The 14,433-nt window shown below is 37.4% G+C and overlaps 1 protein-coding gene across 1 annotated transcript; it reads left to right on the top strand.

Annotated features, from left to right (window-relative positions):
- The first annotated feature begins 7,443 nt into the window (after positions 1–7,443).
- LOC112139123 (N-acetyllactosaminide beta-1,3-N-acetylglucosaminyltransferase 3) lies at positions 7,444–10,032 on the top strand. The gene is made up of 2 exons (XM_024261830.2): positions 7,444–7,558; positions 8,632–10,032. The coding sequence occupies exons 1-2, from the start codon at positions 7,551–7,553 to the stop codon at positions 9,791–9,793; spliced, it is 1,170 nt and encodes a 389-aa protein (XP_024117598.1). The 5' UTR covers positions 7,444–7,550; the 3' UTR covers positions 9,794–10,032.
- Positions 10,033–14,433: the final 4,401 nt, after the last annotated feature.

The following is a 14,433-nucleotide window of genomic DNA, read 5'->3' as shown; positions in this document are numbered from 1 at the left end:
AATCATCAAAAAACAAGAATGATGTTTCTCAAAACATGGATATTAGTTTTGATTTTGATATTGTTTTTTTCTGCTCAATAAACTAAACTAAACTACAAAATAAAACAAAATAAAACAAAATAAAAAGGCTGCACGGTGGCGCAGTGGTTAGCGCTCTCGCCTCACAGCGAGAAGGCCCCGGTTCATATCCCGGCTGGGACCTTTCTGTGTGGAGTTTGCATGTTCTCCCCGTGCATGCGTGGGTTTTCACCGGGGACTCCGGCTTCCTCCCACCGTCCAAACACATGCTTCATAGGTTAATTGGTGACTCTAAATTGCCCCTAGGTGTGAATGTGAGAGTGTATGTGTGTGTGATTGAGGCCCTGTGACAGACTGGCGACCTGTCCAGGGTGTACCCCGCCTTCGCCCATCAGTAGCCGGGATAGGCTCCAGCCCCCCCGCGACCCCGAAAGGGAGGAAGCGGCCAAGAAGATGGATGGATGGAAAACAAAATAAAATAAAATAAAATAAAATAAAATATAATAACAGAGAACAGAAAATCAAATAGTTCCCAGGGAGAGGCAAAAACCTGTCAGGTTTATTTAAAACCTTCACCTAATACAAAGATAAAGAACAGGCATATATAAAATGCAGGAAATAAAACAGTAATGGTTAATCACAAAGTTTACAACAATAAATTGTGTGAATTTGAATGAAAAGGATGCACCTTGATTACATCTTACAACGAAGAGGTTAAATGTTTTAATTTGAACCTGACTGGAAGCAGTTTTAGAAGTTCAACATTTTTACATTTAAATAAGGTTCACCTGCTTCAGTTACACAGAAATGCAATTTTAAGATTAATTTTCCATATATACATTTTTTATCATGAGAAAAATACCACAAGAACATTCTAAAAACCCAATCTTCATGGGAGTGGGTCTTTAAAACACAAAACTAAAAGTTTTGACTCGGTTCTGTCACCCTCCTGGACTTCTTTGCAAACATTAAATCTTATTCAGGTTTTTACTTCCTTCAGCTTTTTGCCTTTTTTGCTTATGAAAACAATATTATCCAAAGTTAAGGGTGTTTTCTCACAGCACAAAACTCTTGGGTAGAAGAGCTCATAACTATGTCTGACAGCCTCCAGAACATTCTCCACAAATATATCTTTGTTGATAATACCTGACAAGTTCTCTCTAAGGACACAATGTAACTGATAATTATATTCTTGTTGGCCTTTAACTGGTACATACACAGTACTTATTTAAAACCAGTTCTTCACCTGTGCCTGTTTGTGTGGCAGCTTTCCTTTTCCCACAGTTTTCTCTTCTTTCGTCAAACAGAAGTGGCAGTTTCCCCCGTCAGCTCCTCAAAAACTGGTTTACCAACAAACAGCAGTTGTTGGTTAGCCAGACATTCCAGTTTAAAAGTCTCCAGTATGACGACCATGTTTCATCCGTCTGCGTTTCTTTCCTTCTTCACATCATACAGCTTTTTTTTTTTTTCTTAATAATGTAGCATTCATCACCTTCATATTTTATCAACATTAATATTTATTTCTACAAGCTCAGCTCAGGACTTTTTTAAAATCAAAATGTCAAAAAAAATCAAAATTTGGGGAAAGATGAATATTTTAAACTAATACGACGTTTAACTTACTTCTCTTATAAGTCAACAAAACACGGTGATAGTTCCAGGAGATGAATTGTTTGTCTCCATGTATCTGTGTTGAACCTTCTAAAACTCACTGTAATGCGGTTTCTTCATCCTTTAGGACAAGAAGTCCCGAGCTCTTTACTATCCTACCAAACACAGCTGGGTTTAAAAACTGTCACGGTTGAGACTCCACAAAGGATGATGATGAGCTGAATCAGGTTTGTCTGAGCAAATTACCATTGAAAACCTGCAAGACAGAGGTGTAACTGGTTAGGATACCTTCCAGTAATCCTCGGCACTCCTTTGTCAAAAAGAAGACAGTGAGTAAAATAGAAGAAACCAAACTATTCACTCTGTTGCATAACGTCAAAGTCAAAAGTTGTAGAAAATCTCTCTCTCTTAAAAAAAAGCTTCTGTAAAATTAATATATTTAAGCAACTGAAACACAGAATATAAAAGACAAAAGTGATGTGTCGGATATTGTTATCTACTTAGCTGCAATATTTATCTAAATCTGAGAACAACAAGATAGACAACTGAAGGAAAGCGACACATTGCTCTGGTATTTTTGCCAATGATGAAATGTGTAGGGAAAGTGGGAGAATAACGCCCCCTGGTGGAAGCTTGTGATGACACAAATAATTAAAACCACTTTAAACAACCCGGTCACTATAGAGTGGTGAAATATTATTATTTTACCAGTCGGCTCATTACTTGGAATGGCTTGTATGATTCTTTGTATGTGCTACATTTTTAACAAAAATAAAAAATAGAGTGGTAAAAAGTGGTTGACGTGTACAATTGTGATCATGTTTTTATGATCTTTTTTTCGCAATTTTGAATATTGAAGTTTAAATTACATAGATAGACAAAAATGCGCATTCAAGGCAAAAATCAAAGGGGTTGCTGGAGCCTATCCCAGCAAATGTTAGGGCAAATACATGGAAGGCTCTGTACAATTCTTTATATGTAAGTGTTTCATCCAAATATTGTTAGGAAATGTATAAATATACAAGTAAATCAATTCCTTTTTTTCATCTGTACACTCATGATTTGGTAGTACTCATAACAGAAGGTGAGGAGGCAGCGAAGTGGTCAGTGGCTATAGGAATGACTTCATGCTGAACATCAAGAAAACTAAAGTGTTCTTTAACAACTTTCAATAGAACTGAACAATTTCTAACCGCCTCCATTATCAGGAACTACTGTGAAGAGAAGGAGTATTCCTTAAAATACCTGTGGGCTCCCATCATTGTGGAATTTCCCCTCTTAAGATTGGGAAATTGTATTTTTATTGTTTTGTCATTGATTTTTATCAACAATCAATGCTTTCATTTCTTTTTTATTATTAGTGTGTTTTTATAAAGCTTTTGGCACTTGAAGTCCTACTCTGAACATTTTTTGATCTATTGTAAATTGTTCCCAGTGTTCTTTTCATTATTATTAGGCCAATTTTAGCCACAAATCAAAAAACCTGTGGACATAGCTTCTGCAGAGCGGCAGTAGTTCATTAGAAATTGGCTTTTGAGTTGTGCGGAGAAAGTCTTTCCTCATTTCCCATCATCCCACTGTTTACACTTTCTCCCACTAGCTTACAGCCCCTCATACCCCCAACTTACCATTAGGGGTAAAACATAATTTTTCCAATGCTATTTTTGGTCTGCTTCTGATTCACAATATTTTTGAACAAAAAAATACAGAGATGTACAATTTTAAGCTTAATTTTGTTTATATATGTCCTACAATCATCAAAAAGGCCACAAGAATATGTAAAAAACACCATTTTCATCAAAGTGGATCTTTAAGGAAAGTTTGTTTTGGAAGAGTGATCTGACAAAGTTATTGAAGAGAACAGGTTTTTTTTTTTCTTGGTTAAATTGTAAAACAACAAATTGATCAATTAATGACAAAATGTTTTCAATTATTTATGCCTTTATTAAAAATATTTTCAAATTTTATATCAAAACTTCTTTCTGTTTTGCATTTTAAGTTTGGAGAACGTTGTCTAAAAAGCTTTGGTAGTATTTAAACAGCGATGAAACCAGTTCAAATGTAATAATAATTATTCAAAAAGCATAACATGCATTAATTGTTTGAAAGTGTAGACTGTGTAACAGGCCGAACAACGATCAGAAGAAAAAGTTTAGAGTAAAGTCACGTTTCAGCTCCTGCTGCGTCCGTCTGCGTGCAGAACCGTGGCTTCCAGCAGCTTCCCCCTGTTTGGTTCCACCTCCAGGTTGTAGCAGCTGACAGTTTCCTGCAGACATGAGAACCTGCTGGGTTTGTATACCACACAGAGATCATGCATGTATTTAGGGTCCCAATGCATATGCTGTTTGGCCTAATGTTGTTCTACTTTTTGGTTTGGAGGATTCGGTTTTCAACAAGATATTCTGGTCATCTGTTCAGGAAAAATACTTTATGAGTGACAAAGGTGTCTTAATATTGCTTATTTAGGGAAGTAAATATTCATGTTGAATATAGATGTTTAATTGGATTGTTTTGGGTAAGTGTTGATAGAAAAGAGTTTTGTTGCCTTCCTGCCCTGGGTCCAGAGTTTTTGAATGCAGAGTGACGCTAAAAGTTTGAAATTGTCTTGTCAGTAACTTACCCGGAGATAAATGTGACAAAATCAATGCAATAATGTTGTTTTTGGCTAAACACGTTGCATATTAATACATTATTTTCCATGTAGAAATCTAATTTATACATAAATACTGTATTGTTGCTACCACTTTATGAGGTACACCTTGCTAGTACCAGATCGGACCCCCTTCTGCCTTCAGAATCTTTGGTGGCATAGATTCAACATTGTGCTGGAAACATTCCTCTGAGAGTTTGGTCCATATTGTTGTTGCTGCAGATTTGTTGGCTGCAAATCAATGATGCCGATCTCCCGTTCCACCACATCCCAAATGGGGTCTATTGAGATCTGGTGACTGTGGAGGTCGTTTGAGTCCAGTGAACTTATTCATGTTCAAGAAACCAGTCTGAGATGATTCCAGATTATGACATGATGGGTTATCCTGCTGGAATCAGCATCAGAAGATGGTACACTGTGGTCATAAGGGGAGGCAACAATTTTGTAACCATGATCAGCTGGTACCAAGGGGACCAAAGTGTGCCAAGAAAATATCCCCCACACCATTACACCACCAACCTGAACCGTTGATATTAGACAAGATGGATCCATGTTGTTGACGTCAAAATCTGACCTTTTCATCTGAATGTTGCAGCAGAAATGGAGACTTGTGAGACCAGAAGTTTTTCCAATCTTCTAGTGTCCAATTTCGGTGAGCCTGAGTGAATTGTAGACTCAGTTTCCTGTTCTTGATGTGTTGTTTGTACAGAGATGCTCTTCTTCGTATCTCGGTTGTAACCAGTGGTTCTTTGAATTACTGTTGCCTTTTTCTCAGCTGGAACCAGTGTGGCCATTCTCCTCTGACCTCTGGCATCACCAAGCCATTTCCACCCACATAACTGCCACTCACTGGATATTTGATCTTTTTCTGGCCATTCTCTGTAAACACTGGAGGTAGTGGGGTAGATCCCTCAAGAGTAAATCCCAGTAGATCGACAGTTTCTTAAATACCGACGTTCACCATGTTCAAAGTGACTTCAGCCACCTTTCTTCCTCATTCCTGCAGCAGATCATCTTGACCATGTCTACATGCCTAAATGCATTGGGTCGCTGCCATGTGGTTGGCTGATTAGAAATTTGCATTAACAAGCACTTGAAGAGGTGTGCCTAATAAAGTGACCAGTGAGTGTATATCTCTTCATCCATCCTCTGAACCTGCTGTGTGACGTCACTGGGTTGCTAGAGTCAATCCAGCTGCTGTTGGGCAAAGGGGTTCATCCAGGGCCACACTCTAACCCCACAGTCCATAGACATAATTCTAAGGTTAACTGGTGCCTAAAATGTTGTACCTAAGAGTTTTTGGAGGCCACCAACTAATATTTTTATACATGACAGTAACACACTATTTTACACACTGGGCCTGTAACTGCTTAATGAAAAGTTGATGTTCCACACACTAAATTAGGGTATGTTTTTGACTTGTAGCAATGTTATTGCTGTTTTTCTTAATGTATTCAGCCCCAAAATGGGAGTGACAACAAAAACAGTTTAAGCCCTAATTGGAGTGAGAATAACTGACATCACCACAACCCCATTGTTTTGTGGTAGAGTGTCCACTCTGAGACTAGAAGGTCGTGATACACAGCAGTCATATAAGAGACTCAATGCCTCCCTGTTTGAGAGTCAGTATTAAGGGGGTTAAACGGTTCCTGTGTGCGGCTGTGTCTGCAGGTTACCACTCCCTCAGGAGATGGGTCAAATGTGGAGAACAAATTCACACACATAGGTACAAGAGAGCTAATGGGACTTTAACACATTCACCAGGGTTGAAGAAAATATCTCCAAATCAAGTCCTTTGATCAGAAATTACAATTCTAATTCTAATCGTTGCAATCTCCGGCTCTGAGGAGGATATGGTGTAAGAAACATCAAGATCCACAATAGAACAATTTTCCTGTGTGGATGTGATCCAGTCTTTCTGTGAATATTTTGTTTTTGACACTGACAACCTTTAAGTTAAATCAACTTTCATCATGTATTTCAATGTTTTATCTCTTCTTTATCTCTTTACTCAACTTTTGTTTTTTTATGCCCTCCTTTTGTTAATTTTGTTCATTCTTCTTCCTAAAAATCTACCTCACATCTCTTTACAGTCTGATCCTGAACTTTGAATAAATTCCACTGAACTCCCATTTGGGTTTATACAAATATACTCCTGGTTTATCCTAAGAAAATGTCATAATATTTTTTTTTTTGTTCTCATGTGAATTGCTTTGAGCTGCCTCAGGGAATGAAAAGCACTTTATCATGAAAAGTTTATGGATAAAATTGTGAAAAAAAAAAACAACTCCAGAGCCTCTCCACTTCTATCTGTTATCTCAGCAGCAATCAGTTCAACCAATCACCAGATGTGGCGCTGCAGTTTCATCAGTCAGAGCTAATGCCTGTGGGGATTTGAGTCTCTTGAAACAGTTGAATTTTAAATTTGGTGAGTGACAAGTTTGACAGCATTAAGTTTAAGACACTATTGTTACTAAATATTTCAAAATGCTGCAGAACTGGTCTCCAGGTTTCTCTTATGAATTTGGGACTTTCCTGCCCTCCGGCCTTTTTATGTCCTTGATAGTGGGCTTTGGTTTTCAGGACCTTAGAATTCATCAGAGTAACTGAAAACTTTTGAGGGAACTTTGGCGGTAATAAGTTGAATTTTGTTATTTATGGAAGGTGAACGTTTGTTCTACAGAAAATTATATCAATCATTGTGATTGTTTTGTTGTTGATCCTCTTTAGAATACTAGTAACGTGTTCTTGAAAAGTGACACTAACTTTTGTAAATAAAACAAACATTAAAAGGAGGAAATTTCATATTATAAACAGTTTTATTCAATTAAACACAGTCCCTAAAACTCGAATGTATACCTCACTTTTTTTTCCCTTTTATTTTCTGCTAAAACTTGATGTCCTTTACACTTGATGCAGTTCACATATGGAGACATTTATTTAATTGTGAAGAAGAAACCTGATAAGGTAAGAACACAAAGCTATTTTGCCCTGATTACTTCTTTTCAGGCATTTCAAAGACCGTACCACAAGCTTCAAGTGTTTTCATAAAACCAGCCAGCGGTGACAGATCTCACATTTTCTACATAGTCCGACAAGTGTTTGTTTTACTCCAAGTACAAAGAAGGCCAGGCGTTCCTAAGAAAACTGATCTGCTTGCCTGAAAGACCGAATCCAGGGTAGGAAGGAACCAGAAAAGCTTGTAAGTTGCCTCCCACTTAACACCTCAGAAATGTGGACGTCTTCAAGCTGACTGCTGCTGTCTGACACCATGCTCAGGTGAGTCCTCTTTAATAAAATATATATATATTTCTGAAGAATGTATTCCTAGGCTTTATCTGCTTAGTGTCTTGAATCATTAGTCAGCCTGAAGAAGCTTTTACTTTAATTATATGTTTCATAGACTCACTTTTATGTGAATTGTATTAAAGAAAGAAAAGTTTGAAAAACGTTTGCTTCTGTAGAAAGCAAATGTCACTAAATACCTTCTTTCATTGATTAAACTTTTTTTGTCGCAAAATCAACATTTAAGTTACTTTATTTTAATTTTTAAGTTGGTTTCTCCTTAATCTCAATAACTAAAACAGCCAAACGAAGCCTAAAATTGTCTTTTTGCAGCTCTTTTTGAAGCTATGTCTCTGTACAAAAATAAAATAAATGAATTTAAAGTTATAACAATCCAAAGTTTTCCTCCTCAACTCAGTCTGGAATCCAAACATTCTTGTTCTGCTTCATTTTAAGGAGAATTTTGGTGTTTGCATGTGTTGAAATGGCCTTAAAGGAATGACAATAATTGGTAAATTAAGTCGCCATGTGTATGATTTTGATTTCATGTCTTCTCTAAAATGCTTAGCGTGGAGGATTTACCACAGGGAAGTTGCTTAATAAGTGGCTGGCTCTGGGGAGAAGTTCTACAGTTATGAAATTTTTCCATTTTTATCTTCTCATTCCTTTTTTTTTACACGCCAAGAAAAAAAATTTAAATGAAAAGTCTGAAACACATCATATGTAATTTTTGTGTCATGAAACAAAGAAGTTTAAAGCAGTTTCTCTTTGTGTTTGAACAAATATTTGACTTTTCAATTTGTTCTTGAAAAGTATCCTGAACTACTTTTTTATGTAAGAGTAAAACTTGTTCCTGTTTGTCAGCAGTTCTGTGAAGTAACATAATCTGAAACTAGAGGCTTTAAATTTAATTAGAAATTGTTGAGATAAACTACTTATCAAGGTATTTTTTTAAACAATGAAGGCCTTAAATCTTTTTTTTTTATGTCATCTTTGTAAGTTTGAGTTGATTTACTTTTTTAAATAAATGACCTCTCTGATAAGACATTTTTTCTGTATCCTTGTAGAAATTCCTACAAACACGTCATGGAAAGGAAAATTTCCACCAAAGCAGCCGTGTTAGTGTTCACAGTGGGCTTCGGGGCTGTTTACCTGTCATTTTTTGAGCCTTTCGTTGGCATTAAACCCACTTTCCTTCAAATTAACTTAAGGAAGCAGAAGAATGACACAACGCCAGCCAATCGAAGCGCTACAAATACACACTTGTGGAAATGTGAAAGGGACAATTCTGTCACCAACATCTCCGGCTTCAACTCTTTACCCGGGCATTTGAAAGACTTTCTGCACTATCAAAGCTGTCGGCATTTCCCCATGTTACTGGACCTCCCAGACAAATGTGGAGGACCTGAAGGTTCTGCAGATGTCTTCCTGCTCCTGGTCATCAAGACCTTACCGGTGAACTACGACCGCAGAGAGGTGCTGCGTAACACCTGGGCCAAGGAGAGACTTCAGAACGGAGTATGGATCCGGAGGATCTTCATCTCGGGAACGATGGATAGTGGCTACGAGAAGAAGAAGTTAAACAGACTGCTTAAAATGGAGCAACACAAGTACAACGACATCCTCCAGTGGGACTTCCACGACTCCTTCTTCAACCTCACCTTGAAGCAGATTCTCTTCCTGGAGTGGATGGAGACAAACTGTCCTCATGTTCGCTTCCTCCTAAACGGAGACGATGATGTCTTTGCCAACACAGACAACATGGTAGTGTACCTCCAAAGCCTGCCTGGCAACAACGGAAGCAAACATCTCTTTGCCGGTGACGTGATCTACAACCCCGGACCGATCCGAAATCCACACAGCAAATATTACATACCTGTGCAGGTTTATAAATCCAACAGGTACCCCGCCTACTGCGGCGGCGGGGGCTTTCTTTTGTCTGGCTATTCAGCTTCAGTCATTTACAAGATGTCGCACTCCATCCCCCTTCTCCCCATTGATGATGTATACATAGCAATGTGCTTGGAAAAGGCCGGACTTCATCCAAAACCCCACTTGGGCATCAAAACAGCCGGACTCCGCATTCCCGACAGAAAAGCCGACCCGTACGACCCCTGCTTCTACAGGGATATGCTTCTGGTCCACAGATTCCTGTCGGTCAACATGTATGTCATGTGGCAGAGTTTACACCAGCCGCATATTAACTGCTCGCTCACCACTAAAATGTAGGGCTGTGCAAACAAGTGCCATGTGAAAACACAGAATGTGTTCTGCTATCATATCAGCTTCTTAATGCAGCTTATTTATTTAATGGTACCAATGGGTGTAGACAGAATCCTTACTCAGCATTATGTAACTTAGCACAATGAAAAATATGACACTTTAAAGAATGTGCAAAGCTTGTCCCAATGTGTTAAACTGCACCCCTTCACAGTTTAGCAAAGTGTTGCAACTTTTGTACAAAAAAACGGCAATGGAAGTAGGTATATTTATTGATGTGGTGGATTTGTATTTTAAATAGTTTATCAAATGTTTTTTTTTATTCTTATTTTGTCACTTTTTTGTAAGTAAAAAAACTGTGATGTACAAAAAAAGGTGAGGGTATCCTATAGATTAAGTGCAATTTTTTTGAGTGTGAATAAATATTTCATGTCAAAGTGTCTGATTTTTCTTGTTCCAATAAAAGTTAGTATTTCAGGCTTTCATTAAAAAAAAACTATTTTGCTATCCTTAAAAAATCATTAGCTCTAAAGCGGAAGGCTGGTTCTGTAGACTAAAACCTCCTTAGAAACTTATACTCAGTGATTACAGTCTACCCAATGGAGGAAGTTGGGAGATAAAAAAGTTGAAGCCGACGTTTTCTGTTAACAGAGGGACTATTGTGCAGTGAAGATGAAAATGAAATTGAATTTGCTTCAGTCACAATCATATTCAGATCATGAGGAAGCTTAAAAAAAGTCAGAAAACTTCCGTTTTAGATTTAATCTGAAGTCAGATGAACAGATAAACTGAAAGTATGATTTGACAACTTTCTTTACATAATGATTTTAATTGAGTTAAAATGTAATTTTTTTTAAAGAGATTATCATTGGTTGTCTTTAACCCTCGTGCTCTCTGATGTGTGATCCTTCCCATGACAAATGTGGACAGGATTTATGTCTGCCACAGACACCAGTGAAGATAAAAATCGTGGGAAAAAAAAAAATTCAGTTCACTGTCTTGTGGGGTCCAGATGACCCAACTTTTAATGCAAACAAGCCTAGAATAGCACAAGTGTTATGGCCTGAGAAACACTCTTTAGTTTCATTATTAAAGGAAGTCATGTCTGGAGTTTGGGCTAAGTTTATTCTTGTTATCTGATTGAAAGTGTATTTTGACAGTTAATCGCGCATTAAACAACATCCTAAATTATAGATGACACTTCGGTAAAACCAGTTTTTGAAATGTTTTAAAAACAAAATTACAGAGCTTCCCTTCAAAATTAATAACATTTATTAGGTGTAGTCTTAAAGCCACTCTGCCATCATCTTTTGATCTATTTTAAACATGATCCCAGTGGTCTTTTAATTATAATTTTGCCATTTTTGGCCAAAATTAAGAAAGTTGTTCTAAGTTCTAGGACATAGTTTATGCAGAGCGGCAGGACTCATTTCCCATCATTCCTCTGTTTACGCTCTCTCTCACTAGCTTAAAGCCCCTCACACCCCCAACCTAACATCTATTGTCTGCAAGTGGATTCATCAGAATAGCAATCATACTAGATCAGGGAGCTTGTGACTTACTATAGCAGCTCCACAGCCATTGACAGTATAAGAGAACTGGACTGAGTGACTCCTCCCCCCCTTGTGTTCCAAACAGGAAGTTACATATTAAGTTGTTAAGTTATCGTACCCCATAGACTTCAAATAAATAAATAAGCAGATAGTAGCAATTTCATTTGTCAGAATAACCAATCTTGCTCTGCTAGAATCTTTAATATTTCCTTGATAATCATTTTTTTTTCATGCAAGTTATTCTAGTTATAAATTGACCAATCAGATGCTTCAATGAAAGCAGGTGGCCTTGCATTGAATATTCAAGACATTTGATTGATGGAAGGGGTGTGGCCTTCACTCACTACTGACTGGAGAGTGGTTACCATAGAAATGTAGACCAAGACTGACACGGACCAATCGTGGCTTAAAGAGGACTTCGGGTTCCAATATGGCGACAGACATGTCGTGGTAAGGTGGCGACTAAATTGACTTTATTTGTTTAGAACCAGAAGTAAGTCCTTTTCTCACTTGGTCAGTTCAGTTCTCTATATACAGTCAATGATCATAACTTCTAGTTTTTTTCCATGTTTGCGTCTTCTCATATTTCTTAATGATTTGAACAATTAAATACTTTGCATTTTTTACCTTAATTTCCTCAATACATATCTTCCATCATGAGAAAAATACCACAAGAACATTTTAAAAACACAAAAAATAGACGGAGCACTGTAAAAATAGATGGCAGCAAAGCAGAGCAGAGTTGTAGAGCAGCCTGGTCCCTGACTCAAACACATGCGACCCACAGTCTGCCTCTTCAGCCAGCTTTGAATCGAAATAACTTCTGCAATGAAATATCATCAAGCTATCCAAGACTATAGACTTCAGAAAATGGCATTATGTATAAGATATAGCTAGATACTAAAGATAAATATACATGAATGGCTCCATTCAGAGAATGTTACATCGTTACTCACCTGACAAAGCCACGCCCACACCTGACAGACTGAAACAGGGCTGCAAGGTAAACCAGTATATCATTCACAACCGTCTCAGTTACTCCAACAAGCTGTCGTCTGCCTGGAATCCTGACTGCTCTGAGCTATGAACAAGTTTAGGTAAGAGCTAGTATTTACAAACTATAATGATCATTTTGCTTAATTATTGGTTGTTCTATTATGTGTTGTTAACCAATTATCCATCTTGAACTGATTATCTGTGCTTTGGAGTGCGTTTTTACCTAATGACTGAAACAAGCACACATGCATTTATTTTTATTTAACAATACACACGCTTTTGTGAAGTCTACAAAGTTTATAAAAAATCTCATCTCCTATCTTGATCTCTAATCTGTTTTTATTTCTAAATTAAATTAATTGTTTTGTACAGTATCCAAATGAATTACAATTTGAATCTATCAAAAGCGCAACACTTAATGAAAAAAAGTTGTTTGTTTTTTTTCTGCTAAAACTGTGATTTTTCCAGCTTTACAGCTGGTTGGTTGGATGCCTCTCCAGATTAGATCTGTCGTGGCATTTCAACACCGCAATATGTTTTTCCATGACATGCGGGTCCTCATGAACAACTTCTTGCATGACTTCACGTTATGACAAAGGTGGTGAAGTGATTGCAGATGGGAAGATAATTAAAAAACTATTTTAAGAAACTAATCATGCTTAAGTTTTAATGGTAATCAGTCAGATTGGGGCATTTACCCACGGGGAGAAAAAACTGTTGGCATCTTTGTGACTATGTCCTTAAGTATGTTTGATACAATAAGCCTAAATATAATTTTGACAGTTGCAGATTCCTGATTTCCTGTTTAACTTCATTTAAAAGGAAGTTTCATAATATTCCCAGTGTCCTTGTTTCCTTACTGTATCTGCTATCATTTTATCAGATTCAGAAGCACAAGTTAGCTTGAATCAGATGTCAATCATTGCATTATATGTGGGATAAATCTAAAGATCAGAGTGTAGTTGCTTCTTGAGAATATTATCCATGAGTATGAATTGTTTGTGTAAAATACACATTTTAAAATAAAAACCACCAGCAACTTTACTCTTTAACACCTGAGATGTTGCCAATGACACCTAAATAACACTCGCTCTTTGACGTAGCGTCAACCGTTTTCATGTTCACTGTGAATCAGCTCATTCTGGTGCTGAGAAAAGCCGGTTTGCATATCAGCAACAAAATACTAAAGTAAAGTGTGGGATATCATCACAAGGCAGCTTTTGTCTGTCTCTGACATGGAATTAGCCTAGCATAGGGTACTATAGGGTACACCATCAATAAATGATCTATTTTAAATTTGTGTCATATATAAGGCGCTCTCAAGTGGGAGTCGCATGAAGCGAGACAAAAGAGTGAGAGATCAGTCAGTTAGACTGTCCACAGTAATTCTAGAACTTGTTTGTAACCCGCCACACATTAGCCACGTTAGGAACGTTCACTATGTTAGCTATGTTAGCCATGTTAGCCTATTCTCAATACCTGTAACTCCCAACCTGGGTAACAACATGTTAAAAACAGACTGATAACACTAAAACAGACATTATGCTACCTCCCAACCCTGTTAGTAAAATGTAGAAAATCATAATAGTCCAACACTACTGCTCCTTAGCGGGTTAGCATATCCACAATGACACTCAAAATTTCTTTGAACTTGCAAGGAAAAAAGAAAACTTGTTGGTCATCCATATTTTTTTATTTTTAAAATAAAGTGACCGGTATGGAACTCCTGTTATGGCCGCACAGACCAGAGGAAGCCCATCTAGAATGTGCAGCTCCCTTTCTGTTCAGTGACATAAACACAGCAGAAGGCAAAGGATGGAGCTGTCAATGAAAAATAATAAAGAATAGTCCGAGCAGATCTCGACACTAAGTCTTTGTCCAAGTGGTGTTAGTGTGATGTCATCTTGCAGGCTGAACATAAACACTATACCAGAACTAGAATTAATCCATGTAGAAGGTGCTCCTGATTATTAGGTTTATTCAGGCTTTTAAGTGCGCTTTATAGTGAGGGTAATACTGTACATTAATTGTGTGAATGGTTGAAGAGTTACGGTAGTCAAAAAAAATGGAGCTTTAAATAATGTTGCTTAAATTGAGAAA

This window comes from Oryzias melastigma, linkage group LG14 (assembly GCF_002922805.2).
Source record: "Oryzias melastigma strain HK-1 linkage group LG14, ASM292280v2, whole genome shotgun sequence".
Classification (NCBI taxonomy): Eukaryota; Metazoa; Chordata; class Actinopteri; order Beloniformes; family Adrianichthyidae; genus Oryzias; species Oryzias melastigma.
The sequence above is the reverse complement of the archived record's forward strand: the minus strand, read 5'-3'. Positions and strand labels throughout refer to the sequence as shown.